At 43.0% G+C, this 22,681-nt stretch overlaps 1 protein-coding gene across 11 annotated transcripts in view; it reads right to left on the bottom strand.

Moving 5' to 3' along the window:
* Positions 1-22,681, bottom strand: part of LOC134634900 (microtubule-associated protein 4) — a 120,244-nt gene that overhangs the window by 26,884 nt on the left and 70,679 nt on the right. The window contains exon 1 of one of the 11 annotated variants that reach the window (XM_063484355.1): positions 1,472-3,138. The exons of the other annotated variants lie outside the window; for them this stretch is intronic. Coding sequence (XP_063340425.1) covers positions 1,472-2,927 — 1,456 coding nt within the window. The 5' untranslated portion in view covers positions 2,928-3,138. Of the gene's footprint in view, positions 1-1,471; positions 3,139-22,681 lie in introns of those variants that run through there. 11 annotated transcript variants of the gene reach the window in all.

Genomic DNA, 22,681 nt, shown 5'->3' with positions numbered 1-22,681 from the left:
CTTCCCTTTCCCAACCCCCTTTCATCTTTTTCCGTATCAAATCTGCTCATTGTCACCCCGATGACCCCTCCAGAGAGATGGAGCTATGACCAAGCTGCAGCTCAATGCAGATTTGCGGTTAATACAATAGAGATTCATGCACTTCCCTGAAATACAGTATCACAAAAAACAAAAAGAATCTATGAAAGTAAAGCGATTTTTCTACGTTTAGATATCTCCATGACCTTGGTAAACCAAAACAAACAGATGCATACAACGCACAGCCTTTAGCTAAATGACTCTGGACTTCAGGGGTGCAGAAAAATAAACATTACTGGCCCTTTTAATACTACATTGGCCTGGCTGGAAGCCTCTGCCACTGTCTGGGCCAGCAGCAGCAGAGAGCAGAAGAAGAAGGCTCAGACAAACAGAAATAGACAGAAAAAGCAGACAAAGCAAAGGAGAGACTTGTTAAGCGCCCCACCCTGATGGTCCAAGTTTCAAAGTTTGTGACCCCGTTTTGGTGACGGTCATCTTTGGACATGACCGTGACCCGCTTTCAGCCATCTTGGCTGTGCCGGCCCTCACCGGGAATCTAATGAGCATTCAAAGTAACAGGAACAGAGGAGAAAGCGCTAGAACGAGATGGAGAGCATGATGGAAGCACAGAGAATGAGAGGAAATGAGTCTGAACAAAGACAGAACAACCATCAGTTTTAACAAGCTGTGCTATATCCCGACCCCGAATCCAAGTGTCAGCTGGAGGGAACGCTGCTACACAACCTCTCCCTGCACGAGCAGACACATCCACTTACACGTACAGGTAGCCAGACGGGGGAAATTCAAAGCTCCATACCTGTTGTTTCAAGCACTGACACACTCATTTGTTTTCTTCACTCACTCCACGCACAAAAATTGCAGCTAAAATACGCACTGTGTGCTTGACCAACACAACCAGACAGATACTACCATCGTGGAATTTTAATGAGCCCATGTGGGGTGTGAGGGGTAGCTGCTCCCACTGCTGTCCACTTTTCTCAGCTTTTCATTCTCTTTCTTTGCTCCCCATCTCTTTCCCGTCTGGCACTCTTCCTATTCGTCTGGCTCGGCAGCTTCCCCCGGAGCCATTCACGAGCTCAGATCCGTCTATTACAGTAACATTCAAGGAAGCCATGCTGTCTGATTTACGGCAGTCTGACAGAAGACAACTTAATCAAGATGTCAACCTGCTCATTTTCTTGCTTGTTTTGCGCTTAAATACTGCATCCAGCAACCTCTACTCTCCATTTCAGCTGCTGCATTCTCCAGCCATGCATACTTTGCCTCTTTGAAAATGACAACAAGAAACCTATCTAGCTGTATATTAGAAGTTTACATTCATGACACTGTATTAACATAGCACCAGGTTAACAGAACTAAGTTTCCTCATTTGACAGATCTGCCACTGGTCTTTTAAAACTGGTATTAAAAGACAAGACTGGTGTCCACCTACCATCCACTGTCATGAAGGGGTTAGTGCTGGAGTTCAGGCAGAGGCTGCTATAGACACCAGTGTCAAGGTCATCATCGTCATCAATGTCCTGTGCCTTTGTTGATATGTTTCCAGCTCTAAAGGTTAAATCTGCACCAGTGTTCAGTTTAGCATCCTCTTTATTCCCATCAAACTCTACAGTCTTGTTAGAATTAGCAGCTTTCTCATCACTGTGTGAGCTTAGAGCTTCAGCAGATCCAGCACTCAAGCTGCTGAACCCCTTGGGACTCAGGGGCACTGGAAGCACAATGCCCCCTGCCTCTTTCTCCATCCCAAAACCCTCCGCTGGGACCTCTAATGGAGAGAGTGGGAAGCCAGCGCTGCCATCCCTCAAAGGAGGAAATGGGGAGAGGCAGAGGCGGGGTTCGGGTGGGGATTGCCGTAGGTCGATATGTGTGGCACCAGCTGCTGAGAGCGTGGGGGGAGGGGTAGGGGGCTGATCTTCGGCAACAGTTAGCGAGCGTTTCATGGAGTGCGGTGAGCGACGAAGACCACTTAAAGGTGACGCCACCTGGTCCAGCCCTGCCTCGTCGCCACAGGGGTATTTATCAGGGAGCTCTAGACTGGTGGGTACTGACAGGTGGGAACATTCAGACATTGCTCGCCTCATGGCCTTCCTCTGCTGCTCAGCTCGCCCAATAAAACAGGGCTCCAACTCCTCCTCCTCTTCTTCCATCTCCTCCTCACTGTTGTCCACTGAGGAGCCTTTTGATAACTGTTGAGCTCCCGAGGCTACACCGGCTCCAGCCACATTCTCATCCGCCCTCTCCAAGTGGTTGTCACTGACTACTCCTATGACGCAGTAGTTGGGGGCCACCTGGGGCATGGCAACTTTTGTGCTTGATTCGGCAAAACATGAGCTGTTCCAGTGTTCGGATGCAGAGTCTCCATCTACTGGAGAAGCCTCTGTCAATGAGGCTCCTACTGAGTGGGGAGGCACTGCACTAGTAGGTGATGGCAGCTCCATACACCTGGCTGGAGATCCAGGAACTGGTGGTAGAGGGACCCTGCCACCAGATCCCATGGCAGAGGGCAGTCTTCCTGGGGAGGCTGGGGAGGGGGATGGCGAGGAGGAAAGAGGGCTGTCCGGGCTGTCCCCTGCACTGCCCAGGGAAGCATTGCCCATCGAAGTGCTTCCAGACATGCCCCCAACTCTGACCGGCACCTTCAGCTCTGCGTCCATGCCACCTCTGTCTGGACGCTCAAAGAAGCAAAGCTTGTCTTCATCTGTGAGTCCGGCTGAAGCCATAGGTCTGTCGCCTACCACCAAGCCCCTCGGGGTACCCGTGTCCTTGGCTGTGGGGTGCTGCCAATCCCAGCTCTGAGCTGGCACGCTGGGCGACAGGGACGGCACCTTGCACAGCTCACTGTACTCTGAGAAAGGAGAGCCAGGCTGCTGATCAGAGAGAGAAGACATGCTGTCTATCTATTTTCTCCCCTTTCTTTGTTTCCAAGCCTGCAGCTGTCTCAGGTGTCAAAGAGGTAATCTCTACCACTCTGCCTGTCTCGCTCTCTTTCCTTTGTTGTCTTGTGCTGTTGCTGTTTTGCGCTCTGCAACTGCAGGTGTGTGTCTGTGTGTGTCTCCACACTGAAGTCAAACACACACTGAGGCTGAACTGGATGTGCAGCTCTCTCCCCTGCTCCCTCTCTCTCTGGTTCTCTCACTCATTATTGGAGCTGTCATGTGACCCAGTTGTGGAAGTCAATTGGCTATAGCCAGCTCCCGGAACCCGCCCACTATGGTGGAGTGAGTAAGCCCCCTCCCATCTACTTTTCTTTTTCACTCTTTTTTCCCCTCTAGACCCCTCTCTGTTATTCAGTCTCTTGGCAAAAAGTACAACGTGTACACACACACACACACACACACACACACAACCCCGTTCAGCTATCTTAGTGAGGACCCTCATTGACATAATGGTTTCCCTAGCCCCTTACCATAACCATTAAAAATGAATGCCTAACCCTGACCCTAAACCTAACCATAACCTAATTGTAACCCTGACACTAAAACCACATTTTGAGCCTCAAAAAGGCTTCAAACTTGTGAGGACTGGTGAGTGTGTCCTCACAAGTGACTGCTGGTTCTCACAAGTATAGTAGAATGGAGATTTTGGTCCTCACAACGATAGCTAGACAGGAACACACACACACACACACACACACACACACACACACACACACACACACATGTCTGGTTTGCTATCCTCGTGGGGACATCCCATTGACATAATGCTTTCCCTAGCCCCTTACCCTAACCCTAACCATTAAAAATGAATGCCTAACCCTGACCCTTACCCTAAACCTAACCATAACCTAATTGTAACCCTGACAGTAAAACCGCATTTTGAGTGTGAAAATTGCTTTAAACCCCGAGGGGACCTGGATTTTGGTCCCCACGGTGCAGAAAGTCCCCACCAGGATAGTAAAAGTCAGATTTTGGTCCCCACCAGGATAGTACGAACCCGTACACACACACACACACACACACACACACACACACACACACACACACACACACTTCTCTAGAGCACTGCCATTAATTAGTGTCCATCTGTATGACCTGTTCAAATCCCCTCATGTATCTCAGCAGATAGCATCCATGTAAAGTTTGGGGTCTATTTTTCAGTCCCTGTGGCAGAGCTGTGAAACCCTCCTGGTAACAAACAAGCACACGGTTCTTGAAGAGTTGCAGGGGGATAAAATTAGAAAGTTGTAAGACGGTGACAACAGAAGCTCTGAAAGCTAAAGGAACAAAAACGTGTGAGAATGTGTGCGGGAAGCTATCCAAGCATGTGTGTGCGTGAAATAAGTGCAAGCATATCGCAACAACTCTGAGCTCAGTGTGAAAGGAAAGAAGAGGAGATGGGAAATGAAGTAAGGATGGAGAGATGAAGAGGCGAGCCTGTGGTAAAGAGGCCTTCACGTCTGTCAGAGTGTATCTGGTCCCACACTTCTATCACTCTCACACACACACACACACACACACACACACACACACACACACATAATGACATGTGCGTGTGCGTCACATGTCATTAAGCATGTAGATTTTCAACCCTCTAAAAAGATGCTTTTACACACACTTACACAAACAGTGCATTCTTCAGTGTAAGCTTTCTGTCACGGCAGATGTAAGAGTCATTAAAGACAGACACGCCATGCAAATACAGTTACACACTTTCAGGCTAAAGCGCACAAACACAGTCGAGCCTGTAAGCGTTGGCTTCTTGCACGCAAACACTTTCAGCTCCATTTCGCTTCATCATCATCATCATCATCGCACAAAAACTGCAATTTCCACTAAAAGTGGCACAGTGTTACTGGAGTTGTTGGGGCTGAACAAATGGACAGGATTCATCACATTTATCGTTTTATTTTACAGTACAGTGACAGCTTCACAGCAAAATGTCAAGAAAATCCAAAATAGCACAAATCTGTCCTCAGCTACAGAAGAATCAGGCCTGTGCTAGAGAAATAGATCCCTCTGAAACATGTCCCACAGTTTCATGGAGAGCCGATTAAAACAAGGCAGCAGGTGACAAAGACGATGCTTGCTTGGTCCCTTCAGCGTTTTTGTTTCTAGGCCTTTTTTGGTAACAAGCCTTTATTTAGTATCGCCTGATAAAACCATAAAGTTTATCGTGCGTAAACAGATAATCTGAGGTAAAGGTCACAATGTGGTGCAAAAGTAACGGTGGACTGGAGGGAGAGTGTGATGGTTTTAGCTTGATATATGTGTGTGTGTCCAGTGCCAGTCAAAACAGCCGGCGGTTACACTCGTTCCCGCGGCTGTCGGTTTGGACTGAAGGCTGAGTGTCAGCAGGAAACCATGATTTATAACAAGCAGACAGGCACACGGGGACAGAGCGAGGTGGCAGGGCTGAAGATGACGCGTATGCAGACAGACAAGAGCAGGAAAAGGGAATCAGAATTGGAAAAGTGAAGGAAAACAACACAGAAGAAAAGGAAATGTAGAATGGATACTGAGCAAAGCGCTCAGATAGAGCAGAAAAGAGCTATTTAAGAACCTGTGCATTTACCATTGACCAACCAAGAAGAAGCACCTCTGCCTCAGTTTGTGACCAGCTGCCTGTTAGCTTAATGAATGGTACAACAATGCAGTCTTCCCTGTGTTTCTGGGAGGGCAGTGCATCTAAAATAACGTGACTTTAACGATCAGCTACTCAGCATCATCTCTGAATATTCAACTTCAAGTGGGTCTCACAACAATAGAGAGGATTAAGTGAAATGATGGAGCTGCAATGGTTTACTAAACAAAAGCACAACTGCAAATAGTTCCATAGCCAGAGGAAGCGCTGCTTCATAAAACAGTAAATGAATGAGAGCTTTGTTTTCACTCCGTGTTTTCCCACTGGAAAAAGGATTCATGCCAAGCTGGCACGTGGAACAGAGAGGTATGCAGACCTTTCTCCTTCAATGAAAAACTAAACCTTAACAGCACAAAAGCAGAGGAAACACAGAGCTGCACTCCAGCAGACAAAACCAGGAAAAACCAGAGTTTAGAGGAGTCTGGGCAGCGTTGAGCTACACCTTCCACGTTAGTTAGCAGTTTTAGTTAAAATACATCGTTTATGACGCATGATTTTTATTTGTTCCATCGTCAAATGCATAAATATGCTTGAATACTGCAATGACTGACGTATCCTTTCATTGCTTAGGAGGTTACATCATGCATGAGTCTACCCAGGGCGAGAAATCAATTCATTGTGACTTCTGGTCACTTCAGGGGATCGGTCAATAATAAAAAGATCCCAGAATGCCTTCCAACTGCAGCCCCTCTCCCACCCTGTTTGTCTAGCGTATGTCTGACACGTTATGTGGTTAATGGGATCACAAGTGATCCGAGTTTGCCTCCTTCCTTCGGTCTACCCGTCAATTAACTAAAATGGCTCCTCCTGACGACTACGTGTTTGGACACCATTAAAAGGCAGCCTGCCACCAAACCGAGAAAGCACGTCTCCACCAGAATGCCAACGACCTCCGTCGCGTTACGGGGACGTCAGACACAGCCTGCTGCGTCTCCTAACCTGCCTCTGTTTCTGCATCGCAAAACACAGAACGCAGCGTCACCATAGTCGGCGCCTCTGTCGCCTTTTCCACATCGCACCTGGAAAATAAGACGGGCAGGCAGGCAGGTAGACGTGCTTGGCAGGTAGGCAGACTTGCTCGAGGCTGATGGACTGTCACTGCCTCTGTGCATCACATGTGTCATGTTTGCTTTGGGCAAAATTCTTCTCTCCCCGCCTGCTTGCCTCTTGAAGTACAAAACTGATGCCAGAGTCCCATGGGGACAACGACACACACACACACACCAACAAACTGATGACCTCACCCTGTCTGACTGGTTGGCTGACAAAGATACGCAGACACACTCACTATACAGTGTTATATAATCCCACTGGGTGACAGAGAGGCTGTGCCTAATAACCCGTGCAGGCCACTAGGATGGCATACAGACAGGACAAAAGCTGCGGCCAGGAAAACAGCTCAGTGGCATGTTTGAATGGCTTTAGTGATGCAGACTAAAAGTGACAGAAAACAGCTGTGATTGATCATTAAAACACCAATTTAAGATTTTCTGCATATACATGCAAACATCCCAATGTCCCTTACAGTCCTTTTGCTGTAACTATGGTAGCAGTATTGGATCTGTGTGGACTGCCTTCAGCCTCATAGCGGTGCTAGCTAGAAGCTTAGCTGATGTGGCCTTAAGCAGGTTAAAAGGTCAAACTTCTCACATTTTTAGTTGAAAACATAATAAAAGCTGGATGATCCAAACATTCTAATTTAATAAATATACCAGCAGCAAGCCAGACGGCAAGTGGGCGTTATTGTTTTCCCCCCGTCACTCACTCAAAAATAAAAATGACCAACAGAAAACAGGATCAATCCAGTTTCATAACAAAGCTTTGCACCTGAAGACGCAGCAGTAAGTTATACATGCAGAAGGTATCATGTCAGGATATTGTTTCTGTCATTCGGCACTTTTGTCACTCATCTTGAGTTCGGCCTCCTTGCACAACTCTTACGTTTGTCCCCTCAGGCCATATAGAGGACTAGAAGCCTGGTAACCAGTGGCAACCTAAAATAATATAGCTACTCCAGCAGGTGTTTAGACGTCCAATGTTGGAAGTTCTCCGTGTTGTAGCAGTATCTGATGATTACAGACATTGACACAGGCTGGTCCGCTGTGGATGTACCAGGAAATTAAAAGCTGGATAAAAAGTGATGAAACTTTTCTGTAGAAATAGGTTTTGAACCTAAACAACAGAAACCCCACAGAGAGAAAGGTGGTACAAGTACATCGTAAGTGGCCAAAGTATCACTGAACATATCTGTTTTTCCACGTTTAACACCTGTCCAGTCACGTATGATGTCTTCAGTCAGCTAAAGCAACCATGCAATATCTTCTTTTGGTATAAGACTCACATATTATGTATCAGCACGTTTTCCCTCCTAATGCCGACACTTCACCTGGAAGCTCTTCTTGTCATTTTAATGCAACGTCTGCCCCTTAGCGTCATTGGCAGAACCATGGAGTTACTCTTTAAGGAGCGAGTACAAAAACGACACATTAGCAGGTAGGATGGTGGATGATACACTGTATTGCCTGTTCCAATCACGTCCATGGCCACAGGTATAAAACCACGCACCTACATATGCAGACTGCTTCTACCAACATTTGTGAATGAATGGGCGGCTCTCAGTGAATTCAAGCGTGGTACCTTTATAGGATACCAGGTGTGCAACAAGTCCAGTCATGAAATTTCCTCACTAGTAAATTCCACAGTCATTTGTTAGTTGCATTATAACAAAGTGGAAGTGACTGGGAACAACAGCCACTCTGCCACGAAGCGGTAGGCCAGATAAAAATCACAGACTGGGGTCAGCAGATGCTGAGGTGCACAGTGCTCCCCAACTGGTCGCAGCAGATGGCCCCGCCCCTCCCTGAGACCGGTTTTTCCTTCCCGCTGTCGCCAAAGTGCTTGCTCATAGGGGGTCATGATTGTTGGGGTTGCCTCTGTATGTATTATTGTAGGGTCTACCTTACAATATAAAGCACCTTGAGGCGACTTGCTGTGATTTGGCGCTGTATAAATAACATTGAACTGAATTGTGCAAAGGTCGCCGACATCGCCTCGTCCAACATCGGTGTCTGATCTCACAAATGGTCAAAAATTCACATAAACACACTTTTTCTTCAAAACAAGGTTGGATGGGAATGGACTGTCACTCAAGTTAATTTGCACTTGAAGGCAGATGAGCTAACACTTTTGACAATATAGTTTACTTCCAAACAAAAAGCCTTGTTTGTTTTTTTACATATGGCTTTTTATGCAAGTTAGTCATGAGCTGTTGTGTGAAATTAGCAGGATTCAAGTCACCTGAATATGCCAGGAATTTTCTGTAAGCTAATCCACCTCTGACAGACTGCAATGAAAAGATGGAATGATGATGACAGATAATGAGGAAGAGGAGAATAATCTCAGCAGGGCGTCGGTGAAGACAGTGATGATGCAAGGAGACACAGTCTTTAGTCCAGTTTATTTATAGCTCAATCGCATTTCCTTCCCAGCTCATCACAACAGCCAGACTCTCACTAAACATCTATTGTTTCCTCGGTAGCCCTTCTTCACATTAGTCACCAAAGCAACTGACTCTTGTTTCTATAGCAACTGGCTTCTTCATCAGTCTGCTGGCTCCAGCCAAGCGGGGGGTTGGGGCAGAAATGGTTTGGGGGAGTGTTTGGTAGTGATGGTGGTGAGCCAGGGGCTGATGGAGGGAGGATGACGGCAGTGAAAGAGAGTGTGTCTGCACGAGGAGGGGGACGTTATTAATATTCTAGAAACCACGGGGAAGGAACTCCACTCCACTAATCTTCTGTGCCTGTTGCTACAGGTTAAACAGATCTGTCAGTGTCTTGGTATTAATCACAGACATCAGGCAAAATCCCACTACTCTGAAAACATGGGAATATTTCCTTTGTTTCGCTGTTTAAGGGGATTATAGTCGTTTCTTCTTCTTCTCAGAACTGTGACAGACAGTGTGAAGACTTATTTGTGACATTGGGTAAAATCTGAATCGACTCAGATTATGCAAAAGTTTCGAGCCATCCCTCATTCCTTTAAATCTTACATCCAAAGGAGCCAAACCCTTTTGTAATTTTTAAAGTGTAATAGTCCTCCAGACTTTTTGAAGCTCTTTCAAAGTGTTTATTTGGACATTTGCTGATTTTTCACTCATTTTAGTTTAGTGCTTTTACCTGATCAGTTTCAGAGGAATTGGTTCCAGTTTGTTCCAATTTAATCAGCTGACTCTAAAGTAGTACAAACGAGATCTATTAGCCAAAAAGATAACATCTCAGGATGTGTGCAGGCTTAAAAAAACTACAGCAGATTAACAGTATGTTAAGAAATAGGAACAAAATCCATGAATGTATCCATCTACTGTTCACTGAAGTCAGAAATGGTCTCAGAGGAAGAGTGGCTGTCAAGAAGCCATTCTTAAGGAAAGGGAACAGAAAGAAAAGGCTGAGATGTGCCAAATTATACAAGAACTGGTCTGAAAATCTGAAAGGTCGAGCTGCTAGCCCTTAAAATGCTACAGATGCCACTCTAATCAAGGATCTCTGGTGTGGGAGAATCACTCGTCCTATGTCAAAGCCAGAAAAGATCAAAGCTGTTTTGGTAGAAACAGGGTGTAAATGATCCACGGCAGACCCGACCACACGTACATGCTTTGCTGCATGCTTCTTTTATTATTACCCTGTCGATTTTGCACAGTCGGCTGCAGCTTTGCAGCTCACAGCCACACACTCCAACGACAACAACAATTCGGGAGCTGGCTCATTCTTTAAGCTGGCGAGGCGTGATTACGGATGCCGCTCAGGTGCGTCCGCCTCCCCTGCAGCGGCACCGCAGACCACGCCCCGCCACACTATGTTGGTTTTAATGCGCTGACTGAGCACTGTAAGTACACATCATCTCCTGAACTGTCCATAATAAGTAAGAATACTTGTGCACAGCTGGATTAGTATGAGCTACAGGACAAATCAATTCTGTCTCAAATGAAATATAATACCGGTAGTGTACAAGCTCAATCCTAATCATTACTCAATGTTTCACTACTCCAAACAATAAAAATGAAACATGTGAGTGATACTAAACTATTGCTGGTAAAGATGCTGATATAATAGCAAAGCTTTGATTAACAAAAGCTGTCAAAGGACTTCTGTATTAAAATTAGCCCATCATGTTATACCAGGCTTCAGTTAACTGTTCAAAGTTTGTCTCAATACTTAATGATCTAAAAAAGGACAATTTTGAAAATGTCCCCAAACAGCACATAAGAGACAGCGTGTTTCATTCCTGTTTATTAAGTACCAACATAACCAGCGGCCCTGCAACTCCCAATGAAGCAGCTCTAAGTGTCTGATCTAAATTTGTCATTCATAATGAAGAATCTGAATCCGACGCCCTCGGCTGTTTCAGCCACATCCAGTAACTCCCTCTGGCTTTCTCAGATATGTATATTCATATAAGCTTTTAACACACATGACGTCCTGAGCAATGTTCCCTCTAATTTTTCATGTGTCTGAGCGAACACACAAACTCCCTGAGCGGTCCCTTGGACCACTGTGAGCGACATCAGATGTGTGCACTGTGGTCACGCCAGCATCTAATCCATCCAAGTGACATGGTTTATTAAGATAATCAAATTACAGCATTTACATTTATGTTAGACTACTTTTAATTAACTGCTTTAGCCCACTTACAATGAAAATTAAAAAAAATCTAGTCATTGACCTGTGTAGTATGTTAACACTATTGGAAGTAAAAATAACTTGAACTCCAATTTCGAAGACACAACTTTTTTTTTTTTATTTTTTTTTTTATAAAGCTCTGACTTGTATTATGAGTCTGTGGTCTGGGAGAGAGTCCTGTAACTCTGTCTGCAAAATATAGTATATAATGACCAATGCTGGGCAATTAATTATATAGTTACTTCTTCAAAAAAGTAACTCAGTTTGGCAAACAAAGTTTTTTGCAGCTTTTTTTTTTTTTTAAATGCACTGTTTACAGAACAATCAGCTGTTCTGCATCAAATCTGATGCCACACAAATTATTTGTGCCACTCCAAAAAATAATTTCTGTCCACTATGAGATAAAGGAGAACAACAGCCTGATACCTGCAGGCCTGACAACAGGAGATGTATCACTCCTGTAACACCTGTAACATTCAGCAGTCGCCTCATTGTTCTGACACACACAACAAAACTATTGACTACACTACACACTAACTACACAAGATTTGTGCTAAACGTCGCAAATCTCTCACATCTCAAAACACCGCCATCACTCCTAAAACTTCCCCCCGTTTCTTAACAACTAGATGCCACGTTGCCATATCATTTTTTGATTGGTCGACATGGTACTTTTTTGGACGAATAGGAAAGGAAGAGGGGGGTGGGGGTTTGTTTTTGCTCACAGGCTTTCGAGCCTTTTTTCTTATAAAACGCCGTTTTTACCGTTTCTTCCCGCAGTAAATATAAACAACGATAGTATTCAGGAAGAAAACCAAACATTGCAGATATTTTTATCATAACTCTGGTTTTACGTGACCTATCAACACAATTTAAAAACTGGTATAAAGTCCACACTTTCTCCGTCAATTGTTCCGTCTGTCCTGCTCACATCTCCAATGGTTGTACACGTTGTCATTAACGTGGTTTAACTCCACATCAGCCACGCCGCTTTGACAGCTCAAACACCGGTGTCGGCACATAAGGACGCTGTCATAGCCTGTCAACGACGTTGATTAGCTGCGCATATACATGAATGTGAATCGCGTGATTGGCTGGACTATGGGATAAGGTGGCATCGTTCTAAACCCATACAGGAGCAGCCAGTCACTTACTGACTAACACTGCAAAACAGAATCGTTAAAGTATTAATTTTAATTTCAATTCAGGTTAGATTTTTTTTTGTGCGCAACAGAGATTTTCTGTGCGCAGAGACCGTGCCAGCAGTGCGCAATTGCGCACGTGCGCAGCTTAGAGGGAACATTGGTCCTGAGACATCTACAGTACACCCAACGGCAGTTTTCTGCTCCTCCTGCCTACACGGACCCAGAGGCAGCTCTTCAGCCTAGATGGACAGCGGTGCAGATTTCAGCCAAACTCAATGCAGATCCACGATGCTGAGAGACTGAACACATCCACAGAACACACAGTGACAGGAAAATGGAAAATGTCACACTCAAATTTGTTATTATTAATAAGGAGTGCCACGTCTGTCACTTTATCCTCGATTTACTCATGAAGCCAGTTTTCAAAATCTGCTGAAAACCGATGAATCTCTCCGGCATTCGTGGCATTTAAAATGATGTGAGGCTGTAGCAAATGTACGGACAGAAAGCTGGAGGTTGGATCAAAACCCAAGTTTGAGTATCTTTGCCACCAACATCCTATTAGTGCTGTTTTTGGTTTTTTATACACTTCAGAAATTACATAAATTCTTAATGAATCACGAGGACGTCCAACAGTGGTACGAATTAACTCTTTACTACCATCACTGATGGAATTTGTTGGTCATTATTAAACATCCTCTCTTTGATAAACGACCTCCCTAAAGATATTTTCTGCTGGATGTTACGAGCCTTTATTCATATACACCACATATCACAGTTTTTAGCACGGGGATATTTATCCTTTAAATCAAGTGGAACTAGCATTCTGTGGAAATGTGTGGAAACTGTGCCCAGTGTCACAACACCAGTAAAACAATGTTTTTCTGTCATCCACACAGGAAAAAAAGTCAATTTAATAAAAAGCGAGCTGCTATTTACCAAACTACCAAAGTGTAATTTATCTAAAACGCTGTCATACTTCAGTCCACAGTTGGAAAAACTATGGCTACAGCAATAGTTTGATTTTCACAGATATCATGTAATCTGCTTTAAAGGGCACTGAATTCCTAGATAGCATGACATCATAAGAAATGACAGGCCTGGGAACTATGGCACATTTGGAAGCTATGATACAAATTAAATAGAAAGAAAACTGACTGAATGTGGATTTGCTCCAAAAGTTGACAGTTTATTACGGCTAGCCTGCTGTTTCTGTTGTTTGGTGTCATTAGTCAAAATCAGCCTTACTTTAACCTCAGGTGGCACTCCAGTCTGGATTAGTTACTCTGTGTCAGAGTCAGACACTAATCAGGCAGTCACAAGTGAAAAAAGGCAACAGCTACTTTAGCATCACGCTCTTTCAGGCTGTAGGAAGATAATCCTCATACCTTTGACAGCTCAGCCTCCATTTCTCCACTCTCTTCAACTTTCACAGGTAACTGTCAAAGCTGAAAGACTTCAACATCTCAGTGTGATGCCAGGAATTTGAACTTTGCACATGTAGAATGTGTGCATCTTGATGCTCTCAACCAAACTGATTTTTGTTCACATTGTGAGAGAAAAGCTGTCCCGTTTACTTCTTCTGCATAACTGAGATACAGAAAAAGGTTCTGACTGTTTCTGAGCTTTTACAGTTCACATCAAGTACTGTGTTGTGTTTTCTGTTTGTTTGTTCCACAGACAAATGTTGTAAAATGTTCTCTGGTGACCTGAGGCTCTTGTTGGTAATTCGGTAAAATGGCAGCAAAAAGGAGAACTTGTCCAATAAAGCAATGGAACAATTCAACAGGCAATGTCATAATTTTGTCAAAAACTATACCATCAAAAAGTCTCTTGTCAGTGTTGGTTTTTGTTGAGTGTTTTGACTACAACAGTACCTGATCCTCAACCTTTATGGCAACTGCCCGATCATTGTTCTTTTGCTTCCCGTTGTCCCTCCCCCAGAGCCAGTGTCTCTGTCTGTCTATGTCTACCTTTCTGCCAATGAAACCTTTAAAAAAAACAAAAAACGATGACTTTCATTGACATTTACATGCCCTTCTTCATTTAAAATCCAGTTTTAAAAAGTAACTCAAGATTAGCAAACGTCTGTGTGACCATTTCAAGGAGAGGAAATCAAGATGAAGTGAAATACTGAAGTATCAAATTAGCATGACGCTTCAATACGACTTAACGAGTCTTCATCTAAACTTAAGCTTGTATCCATTTATTTTTCACATTTCTATTTAACGAAGTTTAAACAAAGTTGCAAGTTGTATTAAACGATCTGGACTATTCTACCTGTTGCTGGATGAAGATGAAGGACGTGCCACTTCCCCACCCGTCTCAGTTTAAGAGTTATCTTATAAAGGCAGGAGAAGCTACAGGAATGTTGCATCTTTTTCTAATCAAAGGATCCTGTTTTAATAAGTAGGGTGATCTTGACTGAAGGTTAAAGGTATTTAGCCATGAGCCTCCAGAACAGCTTCAGTGTTTGTGCTGAATGCTCTTTGCCTGATATCTGACAGCATTTTTAGGGTTCTTTGTACTTGACTTTGCTTCCTCTCTGTTAGGGACGGCCCGGAGAGAAACATATCCCACCTGGATCAAAAGGGAAATGTGTAGCGATCCAAGCAGACTGACTGGGCTGCAGTTTTAGGTGTGAAGCAAAGGAATCTAAACACAAACAGTAGTCTTAGCTATAGTGACAGCACCTGCCAATATAAACGGTTGCTCCTTTTTCCTGCTAACAAGTGTTAGTACCATACATAGCACTGACTGGCTGATTGTTTCTTGTCTTGTCTACTCGCTGGATTCATTGCTTGTCAAATATGAAAGCCCTCGTTATTGTGTTTAAAATGTTAGCTGAACGGACAAATCGTTAAGGTCACGATTCAGGAAAAGGTCTTTCTAAGAACCATGTTTTTCCCAGAAGCACCGTATGCAGTGGTGCCGCTTCATCCTTACAAATAATGGATTTCTCTGGATCTGAAATATTTGCCTGTCATTTAGACCTCAACCTTTAAATTTATCCCCACAGTTTCTACTTTTTTTTTAAACAAGGTAAGTAGACTTTTTGCTTAAGGAGCCAAAAAAGACAAAACGGATTATTTGCTAGCGACTACAAATTCATGGAATTTCATGAATTATGATGTTACACTAGGGTCAGTTTATCGTCTGCCTTTTGCTGGACATGGGTGACACCACACAGGGGCTTAGTCTACATATCTGCCCATTTACCTATTTATATACATGCTGTTTATTTGCCTTTCTTTCTAGGACATCTCCTTTTCTGCATCCATGCATGTATTCCTGACAAAACCTCGTGTATTTCTTTACCTATTTGCTTTCCTGTCGATCTTTTTCCTTGCCTCTGTCCATGTCCTATCTTTCTGGACCATGCTCTGTCTTAAATCTGTCAGTTTCCTGTCATTTTCTTTTCTCGTAGTCTCTCTGAATTCTGCCTGCCTGCCAGGAGAATCTTAGGCTTTCAGATGCTTTTGTTTAAACATTTATTTTACATTCATTTGCATTCAGCAGCTGTTGAGCACACTCTGTGTGAAACTCTCGAACACACAGAACTCTCATGTGGTTCAGTGTGACTTTTAGAAAGAGAGGACCTGTGTGTATAGACACTCATGGACTAACATCCCAACGTTCTACATTAAACTCATTTGTCCTCACCTGCAAAGCTGAATGAACTGGACACCAACATATAACATACTGTACTATACAGGCCTACCTTTTTTAAAAAAAACTTTTCTGCCACCTAAGCATGAAGTGGCTCTATTACACTCGAAATCAGGTCAACTTTTTTAAAGCGGAAAACTTTTGGAAGTGAGCAAAAGACATTAATTATATGTTCTATATAGTTCAAGGTTATTCTGTCAGGGCAAAGCAAACACTCCAGATTACATTTCACAACCCTCTGAAATAATTACAACTTCTGAAAAAAAGGTGCCTCTTATCTGAAGGGATAATTATAACACTGAGTAATGGAGCATTGACAGGCTGAAGGTAATGGAACACAGGCCTGACAGCTGGCTCCCTCCATGTGGAGGTTCAGCACCATGGACAGAGGCCAAGATCTGCTCAGTAACTTTAAAGCCAATTTGAACCGATTTAATTTTAGTTTATGTCACTGGAAAGCCAATTCAGACGTTCCTGTCAACTTTTCTCTTGTGTCTCTTGACAGACGCATACACTCATACATCCAAATTCCAAATCCAATGTCATATAATGGAAGATACCACAGACGAAAGCAATAACAATGAAAAAGGATTTGCTAAATTAACAACATTGACCTTCTTAGTAACATGAACAAGAAATATTTTAAAATGTTCAGTGGGCCATGAAATGAAATAATTATACCATCATAAAAGGGAGTTTTTCCTTCCCACTGTCGCCAAAGTGCTTGCTCATAGGGGGTCATATGATTGTTGGGCTTTTCTCTGTATCTATTATTGTAGGATCTACCTTACAATATAAAGCACCTTGAGGCGATGGTTGTTGTGATTTGACGCTGTATAAAAAAAATTGAATTGAATTCTGGGATGGATAAATCTCTGCGCAGGGAAGCAAGTAATCTTGTACCGTATTTTTCAGAGTATAAGGCGCATTAAGCGAAACAAAACAGTCAGATAAGTCAAACTTTACTCAAGTCATTCTTCTTGCTTCCTCCACTTCCGTACCATTAATTCATTAATGCTGAATCCTCTCGCAGCTGCTCTATTCCCTTGTTGTTGCAGTATATTAATGACTAACCTCGTATTGTGGATGGATTATCTCAGTTGTTCTCCTGACTGAAGTTTGGTCCGTTTACAGCATCCTGCCATGCGATTGCATTTGTCCCTAACCATCAGGAACCCTCACGTTAACTTTTATCGAGTGGAAAAAAGTTAGCGTTCATCCTCCAGCTTCACTGTGTTTATGTTATGCTAACATAGCTGTGTCGCTAGTGATCACGTAGCACATCATTATATATCAGCTAGCCCAACTTCAGTAACCCTACAAACGTCACTGCTGTTTAGTTTTCTGTCTTCATTTATGTTGGAAGTGATAGCAGAGCTGTACGTTTGAATTGTTTCAGAAATCTCTCAGTCAGAACATGCTATATCATGTTTAGGTGGAAGCTAGCGAGCTAACTTCCTGCTAACTTCTAACTCTGTCAAATGTAATAAATTCTGTTTTCATGGATGCCTGGATGTTAAACTTAATTGTTACACCTGGTAAAGCAGCATATTATTAAAGATGAAAGAATTTAGACAGTTTTTAACTCTCAGTGATGCCGCAGTGTTTGTTTGACTTTGGGACCTGAAGATGACGGAGTTTTGGACCCAGATTACTCCGTGAGGCTCCTGACTACGGCAGCCGTAATGCTCCGACAATCCATCAAGCTGTGCGGCTTCGTAGCTTAGCAAAGTCGTACTAAAACATTGTTGACAGATTTTTGATTTTTACCACATAAAATCGGTTCGAGGTCAGTAAGCACAACCAGAATTCATACATAAGGCGCACTGTTGATTTTTGAGAAAATGAAAGGATTTTAAGTGCGCCTTGTAGTGCAGAAAATACGGTAATCATTACATATGAAATACAAAAAAGGTTGGATGGACTGTATGGATGTATCTATTATTTGTGACTGAAATGTTAAATGATGCCTATTTTATTGCATGAAAATGTAATCTAGTCTTTATTTATGGATCAGCATTTGGGTCTCAGACTGAACTCTAACAAAATCAACATTAATCTGCTTTTCTTGCTAAACTGTTTACTTTCACTAAGTGCATTTGCAAGTTCCCTAAAATGTGGCATTACAGTGAGCCCAGGAACTTCGTTACCAGCATGTTGTATTTGTTCCCTCACCAGTGTGTTTTTGTACTTAAATTGCAACATGTGCAAAATCCATTGCGTTTACTGCGCAAGTTTATTGCGATATACATCTATAGTTAGTTTGTGTAGGCAAGTTGCAGGTTTAGCATAATTCCTAAAAAGGGCCTTATGTGAAAGCAAATGAATTTTAATTGGCAAATATCATTCATGTCTGACTTTGTCAAAAAAATAGTAAAAATCTAGTTTAGTCACAGAAACAAGAATAGTAGATGTGCAGTGTCTTTTTAAAATGCCAATATCAAATTGTATTAAATCTGAAGCACAGCCCACACTAGTGGCCTGAAGCCATCTCTGCATGGGGTTTAAATCTGTTCTTTGTGAATCCGTTGATGAACCAACCTGGAAGTGACTTGCTTTTTTGTCTTAGTGTTTGCTGTCGACTCCTACAGTGGGGCCAACGAGGCAAATCCTAACACTTCCCCCAAAACCGTCAAAAGACATTAGCTCACCCTGGTCCCGGGATAGGGCCATACTCTACAAATGTCCCTTCTGGGTTACCATCTAACAGCCTGCGCTCTAACGAAACAGAGCTAAACAACAGTGAAAAGCACTATGTGGTAAAAATAGACTGCTGATACAGTATAGTTACGCCTGCCCGTCTGCCTTTTGAGGATTAGTGTTTGTCTTTAAATAGCTTGATGACTCATTTGTGTACTGTACATGTCTATGCTGGGAGACAGAGCCACAGCAGTGGTATGTTTGTGCTCTTTATCCCAGAAGGCACCTGTGTTTTCGGTCTGTCTGAGAGAGGGGAGAGTATGGGTGGGAGAGGAGGGAAGGTGTTGTTGTGATGTGGCCTGAATGTCCCTCCTAGTTATTTTGGCCTGCTTCGACTTTTTCTAGGTAAGCTTGGAGGTGGTGGAGAAACAAAATTGAAAAGAGGAATCTGAAACTAGGTCCTAATCTTTGGCTCCTCTTACATCACCGAGAAACTGAAGTGACCCCTTTCAGAAGGTTATACGAGCCCAGAATGTCTTTTTGACTCTTGGAAAGCTGGTTATACTTGGCTAACCGGGTTTATGTGAGTTAGTGGCACAGCTAGTCAATACATTAAATTCTTAAAGGATATCAAAATAATTTTAACAGAAATACACTGAGGTTACAGTACACCGTACCCCGGTATCTCCTCTTCCTCTGCCTTCTTATTCTTTTCCTTCCTGTGGTACGTTTCTGTCCCTGCTCTGCTCTTGTATGTCCTCTTGATTTCATCCAAAATCAGGTTCTTATCTGACTCCACATGCTTTACTCTGTAATCCTACAACATCTTTCTCCTCGTTCTTTATTGTGCTCCACATGCCTTCTTATCTTTTTTTATAAGACTTAAATACCACTCTTGGTGACAAAGATCCACCCCTGGAAACACACAAAGGATCTCATTACAAAAAGAGGGAAGACATAGCCAGCTGCACTCAATCTTTGCCTTTGTGTGCACACTGGAACCAACAAATCCATAGCGTTGGTTAGTTAGTTCACTTTGTTAAAGACATACAAGGGTCCATAGCAAGAGAACAGGGAGACACTAAATTACACATTTACACAAAGGCACAGATTTAAAAACAAACTGGTTAACAAGACAAAACGTAAAATAGTCCTTTCAAAGACCTTGAACAAAATAACAGATGGGCCGATAGTTATCCCTGCTGTTTATTTTGTTAGCTTTGTCTTTTATGTTGGGTGCTAACATAACTGATAGAATTGAGTCCGGCAGAATCCCGTGGACTAAGAACCAAGCAGAGGTTTTCTACGAGCAAATTCCAAATGCTCAGCAGATATCTTATCCATCCCACATGGCTTTTTGTCTTTAATGTTCTATTTGCATCATAAACTTCTGAAGAAACTGTAACATCTTCCTTATGATCAGTTTCACCCTCTCCAAAGCTGGGACGCCCGACACAGTCATACAGACCACAGAGATGTTTCTGCCACATTCGAGTAATTTCCTCCGAACCACTAACACCATCAATATTAGCTGGTGGATGTTGTAACATCACTCATTCTTTTGATTACTTTCTAGAAATCATTGACAAACTTGTTCACCATTTGTTTGCAAGGGAATGTGATCTCATAGTGTCTTCATTCCTTTTAAAACATAAGATATACTTAAATTAGCATTTGTGTTTTCTTATATTTAAACAGAAGAACATATTTATGCCTCCCTGACTCCGTCCTAGCTTTAAAGACCTTCTGGCCTCAGCATGAAGCTCTCATTCCAGCCTGGTTCAGCACATTTCAGTCTTACACAAGTAAGGACTCCACAATATTTTCATATAAAGAACAAAACTCAGTCCCATGTTAGGGTTTATACAGTTGACATCATTACATGCACCAGGATGTAGCTCAACCTTACTCAGCAATAAATCAGACTTAGCAGAATATATCACAAAATCCTCCTCAGTCAAGAGAGACCAGTCTACTTTTCCATTCAATAAGCTGGAAGGGCAACATTGCCTAAATTTAGAGATGATGGCACATGCTCAGTAAAAACAAGCTCATAATTAATACTCATAGACTCTACAGAGTCACGGCATCAGCTGTGCAGGTACAGTGATGTTGTGTGCCATGCCTCACTGATATGAGTGTAGCTATTATCAGGCAAAAGCACTTTACTAGAGCTACTGTTTGACACATCCACATTCATATCACCCACAATAAAAACACATGTAGAGGCAGTGGTCTGAATAAAAGACATGACAACCTGTTACGATAGTCAACCTCATTGTGGGGACACTCGTGAGGAAAATCTCACTGGACTGGGCTGCTGCGTTTAGCGGTTTCTGGGGCTTAATTTTTCCTCTCCTCACAGCCAAGCTCCTCACAGGGGACAAAGGTTGGGCATGCCAGCCCTGTTCCTCTGGCTGAGGAGGTGGTGCTTTAGGCTCCTGTACATCTTCCTCCTCATGTCCTGAAACTCCTTCAGCTCTCTGGATTTTACCAATGTGTGAAGCTCCTTGACTGCCATAATCCGACGATCCATAGCAACCAGTTGGTATTCCTGATGCTAGATATCCATATGTTTGTCTTCGCTAATGCTTCGCTGTGCTTCCCATCGGCTGTTTTTGGAAATAAAAAACTGACTTTGTTCATGTATATGCAATAACTCCAGCACGCACGCCACACACGCAGCCGTATCTACCAATACATGCACAGGGACTTATGCAAGCTTAATCTGATGCTGGACATTTAATGCTGTTACATGTCTTACATTTCAGCAGTGCATGCTTGGTTACAAGGTTTCAAAACAACAACACAAATATATGGATATCTAGCATCAGGAATACCAAGCAAATATCACACACAGACACAACTAATGAAACCGAAACACAAACAGAACGCAATAAGCATTCACAATGTTTCAATCTATGTTTGTATGTGACTGTCCTGTGTGTGTGTTTGTATGTGACTGTGCTCTGTGTGTGTGTGTGTGTGTGTGTGTGTGTGTGTGTGTGTGTGTGTGTGTGTGTGTGTGGTGGGAAGGCATTGATCAAAGCAGCTTAATAGCTAGGTTCAACACTGTACTGTTCCTGTTGCGAGCTGAAGGCTACTTCAGTCCTCATTACAGCCTCCGACAGGAGGCAGAGACAGGAAAGGAAGGACAAGGAAATGAATCCTCTGCAACTCTGAATCTCCATAAATCACAGCAGCACACAAAGAACACTTTAGCTCCTCTCAGAAAGCAGAGACCTGCACATACAAACACAGAGCCACATGCACTTATGCCTAAATTTAGATATACACTTTAATGGGAGACAAACACACATGGAGGCTGCATGCACACACCCACACACAAAAGCAGCAGCGTCAGTGCATTTTATTTCAACTCCTCATTTCTGGCTGCTGTAAAAACAAGCCTGCCCCAGTGGGCTGGAAACTCTTTCCCTATTAAAGTTACACTTTTTCTAAAATCCAGTTATATTAAAACAAGTCACTTCCTGGCTGCCATAAGCAGGACTAATCCCCAGGCAACTCAAGTCAACTCAAGTCACATGTTACTCAGTGACACTTAGTACAATATTTTATTAAAAATGTGAACTTGACAGAAAACTGGCCAAAAGCTTTAATCTGTTGAGTTTCAGAGTTTAAACTAATCTATACCCGGCCTTCTGCCTAAAAACATGCAGATCATGCTGCAAGGTAGCAGCAGTCTAGATCTTCCTATCTTGAAAGGGAGCAGACAAATTTACACGAACCAAGGGTTTCTATTTTTATGACCTATTCGCAGAACTTTTTGACCATATGCTTGAAGCTCAGTGCCAACTATATCCTAAATATCTGTGGGACACCACAGCTTCTAATGCTTTATTTAAGGCTGAGTGCTGCCCACTAATTATCGACATATATCTGCACCCTCATCGCATTTTTTCCTGCCCCAAG

Source organism: Pelmatolapia mariae, linkage group LG9 (assembly GCF_036321145.2).
Source record: "Pelmatolapia mariae isolate MD_Pm_ZW linkage group LG9, Pm_UMD_F_2, whole genome shotgun sequence".
NCBI classification, from domain to species: Eukaryota; Metazoa; Chordata; class Actinopteri; order Cichliformes; family Cichlidae; genus Pelmatolapia; species Pelmatolapia mariae.
Note: the sequence above shows the minus strand (reverse complement) of the source record. Positions and strands in the feature narration are given on the sequence as shown.